At 45.6% G+C, this 5,000-nt stretch overlaps 1 protein-coding gene across 1 annotated transcript; it reads right to left on the bottom strand.

Annotated features, from left to right (window-relative positions):
- Positions 1-1,957: 1,957 nt before the first annotated feature.
- Positions 1,958-4,221, bottom strand: LOC310806182 (uncharacterized protein; the record flags this gene model as incomplete). Its single annotated transcript, XM_083672200.1, has 2 exons — positions 1,958-2,195; positions 3,899-4,221. The coding sequence occupies 2 exons, from the start codon at positions 4,219-4,221 to the stop codon at positions 1,958-1,960; spliced, it is 561 nt and encodes a 186-aa protein (XP_083528326.1).
- Positions 4,222-5,000: the final 779 nt, after the last annotated feature.

The following is a 5,000-nucleotide window of genomic DNA, read 5'->3' as shown; positions in this document are numbered from 1 at the left end:
GGGTTCCATTTAGAACCCTCTGTGAAAAGGGTTCCTCCCACAGGGACAGCCGAGGAGCCCCTTCAGGTTCCACAACCTGTCCAAAAAGGGAATGTAGACAATTATGTCAGTAATTCCATTACTAATTTGATTTGGTCATTCTGTTACCAATTTGGTAACAGAATTAACATTTTTAATCACTTATTAATTAAAAACGAAATCGATATCAGCAAAAACACTGTAAGTATTTGGTAGGACTACCTATACTTACCTTTACCTTTACTTGTGTTTACTGTAATTATCCTCATGAGGCAGAGAAAATGTCTCATACTTATGTGGGGTTTTGGTAACAGAATGAACCTGAGACTGGGCAATGATTCTTAAACTTACAGAAGCCAAACCATTTCTGCAAAACAAGTGTAGTTGACCTGGGTCTATACTTGAACAGCAGTGACGTTTGATGTTTTTATAAACACCTTTAAAGACCTTTTGAGGTAAATTAGACGTTTTTCCATATGTTTGGCCAGAAGTGGAAGCCTTTGCTTATCCCTGATGGAAGATGGTTGAGAAATGTATTTCTGACTTTATTTCCCCAAAATATAGACTTAGCTTTCATTTGACACCCAATGATGATTATGCTCTGATGAATTCCACATTTTGGTCCTCATGGGTCTTTTTACACAGAACTGCACAACAACAACAACAACAACAACAACTGTATAAAGATGTGGTGTCACATGTAATGATAATTTTATTCATAAAGCGTAGCACCGTCATCTCTCCTTAAGTCATTAAAACATGAGAAGGTAAATGCCAGCCCGGTCCATAATGCCAGCCCGGGCCATAATGCCAGCCGGGCCATAATGCCAGCCCCGGTCATAATCCCAGCCGGGCCATAATGCCAGCCAGGCCATAAACAGGTCTTCTGAGCTGATCCTGCGCATGCATATGTAAACAGAGCAGCTGGCATGGAAAAGGCACAGTGGATGGACTGGACATCAGGGGTTGTAACTGTGTGTGTGTGTGTGTGTGTGTGTGTGTGTGTGTGTGTGCGCGCGTGCGTGTGTGTGTGTGTTGAGACTTAGCTGTGTGTGTGTGTGTGTGTGTGTGTGTGTTGAGACTTAGCTGTGTGTGTGTGTGTGTGTGTGTGTGTGTGTGTTGAGACTTAGCTGTATGTGTGTGTGTGTGTGTTGAGACTTAGCTGTGTGTGTGTGTGTGTTGAGACTTAGCTGTGTGTGTGTGTGTGTGTGTGTTGAGACTTAGCTGTGTGTGTGTGTGTGTGTGTGTGTTGAGACTTAGCTGTGTGTGTGCGCGCGCACTAACACTATAGTGTACTGATTTCCTCTGTCTGGTCACATAATGGCTTCACTCCACAGGGTCACTGCACGCCACAGGCAGTGTTGGGCTCCACCATGGTTGTGTGCTGTCTGTCTGACTGTCTGTCTGTGTGTCTGTCTGACTTACTGACTGACTGACTGACTGACTGTCTGTCTATCTGCCTGCCTGTCTGTCTGTGTGTCTGTGTCTGTCTGACTTACTGACTGACTGACTGACTGTCTATCTGTCTGTCTGCCTGCCTGTCTGTCTGTCTGTCTGTCTGTCTGTCTGTCTGTCTGTCTATCTGTCTGTCTGTGTGTCTGTCTGTCTGTCTGCCTGTCTGTCTGTCTGTCTGTCTGTCTGTCTGTCTGTCTGTCTGTCTCTTTTGCGTTTAAAAAGGCAACTTGAGGAAATGCATGCTGCTAATGCTGCTAATGCTGCTAATGGTGCTCTGCTCTGGGTAACTGAATAAAGAGGCATGCGTGGTTCTGCTGTTCTCCTCTGGGCTCGTCATCGGGACGTCCCTGGCTGGGAGACCAATGACAGGGAGGGGCTCCAGCTTGGAAACTCGTTTGTTAGATTTGCATAAATCTTAAAGGTCATCGTCGCTCTGTCCCTCGTTTGTAGTCTGATCGGCGGGGACGGCATCCGCCGGGGCGCCTCACACCTCGAAGCTGATCTCTCGTGAGCGTCCGAACAGGGGGTCGGTCGCCAGGTGAGAGTCGGAGTAGGAGCGGCGGAGCTGGGTGGAGCTGCAGGTGGTCTTGATGGCGACCTCGTAGGGCGGGGGCGGGCCCAGCCAGGGAGGGGGGCGGGGCTGCGGGCTGAAACATCCAGGCTCCATGGGGGGGTAATCAAGCTCCTCGCCATACGGACCACGCCGCTGGCGGTCCAGGGTTCTGGACACACACACACACACACACACACACACACACACACACACACACACACAAACACACAGTAGTAGTCCACACACACAGTAGCAGTAATCACAATCAGTACACTATACTGTTAGCGCACACACACACACACACACACACACACACATACACACAGTAGCTGTTTATTTCTTTTTATTATTATTAATATTATCAGCACCATACAGTATACACACACAGACACACACACACACACACACACACAGCTAGTCTCACTAGTCAGGGTTCTGAGAACAGCAACAAACATGCTCCCAAATGAATGTCTTCATCTTTCAGCCAGCAGTAGAGAGTTGGGAAAGAAGCATCTCTTTGATATCTAATAAAATATAAAATATAATAAAATAAAACATGTCCAGAGTGACAGCCATGGTGTGAGGGAGGTGTGTGAGGGAGGGAGGTGGTGACCAGGAGGTGGTGACCAGGAGGAGGTGGTGACCAGGAGGAGGTGGTGACCAGGAGGTGGTGACCAGGAGGTTTGTGAGGGAGGGAGGTGGTGACCAGGAGGTGGTGACCAGGAGGTTTGTGAGGGAGGGAGGTGGTGACCAGGAGGTGGTGACCAGGAGGTTTGTGAGGGAGGGAGGTGGTGACCAGGAGGTGGTGACCAGGAGGAGGTGGTGACCAGGAGGTGGTGACCAGGAGGAGGTGGTGACCAGGAGGTGGTGACCAGGAGCCCTTATTTATTTCTCTCCTTAAAACTATTTTTTATAGACTAGCCTTTAATTGATGCTGTCCTTGTTCGTTTTAATGTGTTTTACTGTTTCTACTTATATTTGTTGTTTTCAATGCTGCTGTTATTCCTTCTAAAGTGTTGTGTTTTACTGTTTCTACTTATATTTTTGTTTTTATTTGCATATCTGTTTTAGCACTTTGTAACACTGCTATATAAATAAAGTGTTATTTATTATTATTATTATTTAGTAATATAATTAATATAATTTTGTAATTATTATATTTATTTAGTATTATTAATATTTAGTAACGATACGTAGACACTAGATGGCAGTATTGGCGCTCTTATGCCAACCTGTCAGACTCGAGGTTCGCTGTCATCCATCACAATTGTTGTATATTTCAAAGGGAGTGTAATTATGTTGCAAAGCGATAACTTTTTATCTGTTATATATTTGAAGATCAGTTATTTTACAATGCCGCGTATTTCGATAATACGATCATAAAGCCGGTTTACTGCGCTTCGATCTGATCAGATCGAAACATGGCATGTTGTTCGAATATCACTGAAATGGAGGATATGCATTTGATCTGACTTCATCAATATACCTGACACGATGACAAACGACAAAATACCCCCAAAATAATGTGTGTATATATATATATATATATATATAGGCCTATTTATTATATATAATGATAAGAGATAATAATCATACTAGTTTTGTGTGCATTTTCCATATTATTATGGAAATGTTATTGTTATTATCATTTAGGCCTCGTGTGTCTTTCTCCCAGTCTGTTTATGATGATGGTGCTTTAGGGGCAGCAGAACATTCCTGGCACTCTGTACCGTTTAGCAGACGCCTCTGAAAATCCTGAAATCAGAGTTACTCCTCCCTCCTGAAGACACTTATTACAAGTCACTCTGAATAAGAAGTGTCTAAACTCATTCAAATTAATCGGGTTGTTTACAGACACAGAATATGACCCACCTTTGCAGAAGCGCCGACTGACTCTGGGACTCGGGGAAGCGGCTGCCCGGTGGGGTGAAGAGGACTTGGCTGTAGTGGCTGTAGTCGTTGCTGGGGAACTGAGGATAGTCTCCTCCGCTGTACTCCCCGTGGCTGTAGTTGATGGGGCTTTTGTTGTTCATAGCCCAGAACAACCCTAGGATGAGCATCACCGCGCCCAGCACCACACAGCAGAGGGAGAAGGCCTGCAGCCGGCTCTGGGACGAGGTCAGGAAGGCCGTGGAGCCCCCGGTCACGATGAGGAAGACTCCGATGAAGATGGCCCCGTGGTGCAGAGAAGGCATCGCGCTCTACGGCCGGTGGACACGGCGGAGTAGCCGTTACGCGCGCTCTGCCCGGATCAGTTCCATGGAACGGAACGCGCTTTCCAACGCGCGCAGGTCATATTTCAGATTAGACATTGAAAAAAAAAGATAAAGTTAAAGATAGTTTCTTTCGATAAGATTATTCTCTCCACTCTTGGCGATGATTAGTAAGAAATAATTAGGAAAAAAAAAAAAAAAAAAAAAAAAAAGATGTCCAGTGCGTATTTCCAATTAAACAAACGGAGTTTCAAACTAAACCAGGTTTCAGCAGCTCATGCATGTTTCTCAGAAAGAATACAGTTATTGACGAAGCATATGAAGTGCATGCCGGGTGGACTGCGTGTCTGTTATGTGTGTCATCGGGGCTTGGGAGTCAGACGAGCGGACGGCCGAGCCCATTAAGGAGTCTTCACTGGCGCCCCACCCTCTGGCTAATGTGTTTGTACCACTCTCCCGCACAGTGAGTGTGTGTGTGTGTGTGTGTGTGTGTGTGTGTGTGTGTGTGTGTGATTGACTTGTTGGTTCAGGCTGGGCTTGCTATGCCAATAAATAACGATGTCCGTTCCTTCAATCATTTATTTTCTCTGGCAGGTGATTGGATAACACAGGGTGGATAAACAAAGCATGGATGAGGTGACCGGTGTGTATATTCAAAGCATCCAGGAAAACATAACCCTAACCCTAACCCTAACTATAACCCTAACCCTAACCCTAACCCTAACCCTAACTATAACCCTAACCCTAACGATAACCCTAAC

The sequence above is a fragment of the Argentina silus genome (genome assembly GCF_951799395.1).
Source record: "Argentina silus genome assembly, chromosome: 6".
NCBI classification, from domain to species: Eukaryota; Metazoa; Chordata; class Actinopteri; order Argentiniformes; family Argentinidae; genus Argentina; species Argentina silus.
Note: the sequence above shows the minus strand (reverse complement) of the source record. Positions and strands in the feature narration are given on the sequence as shown.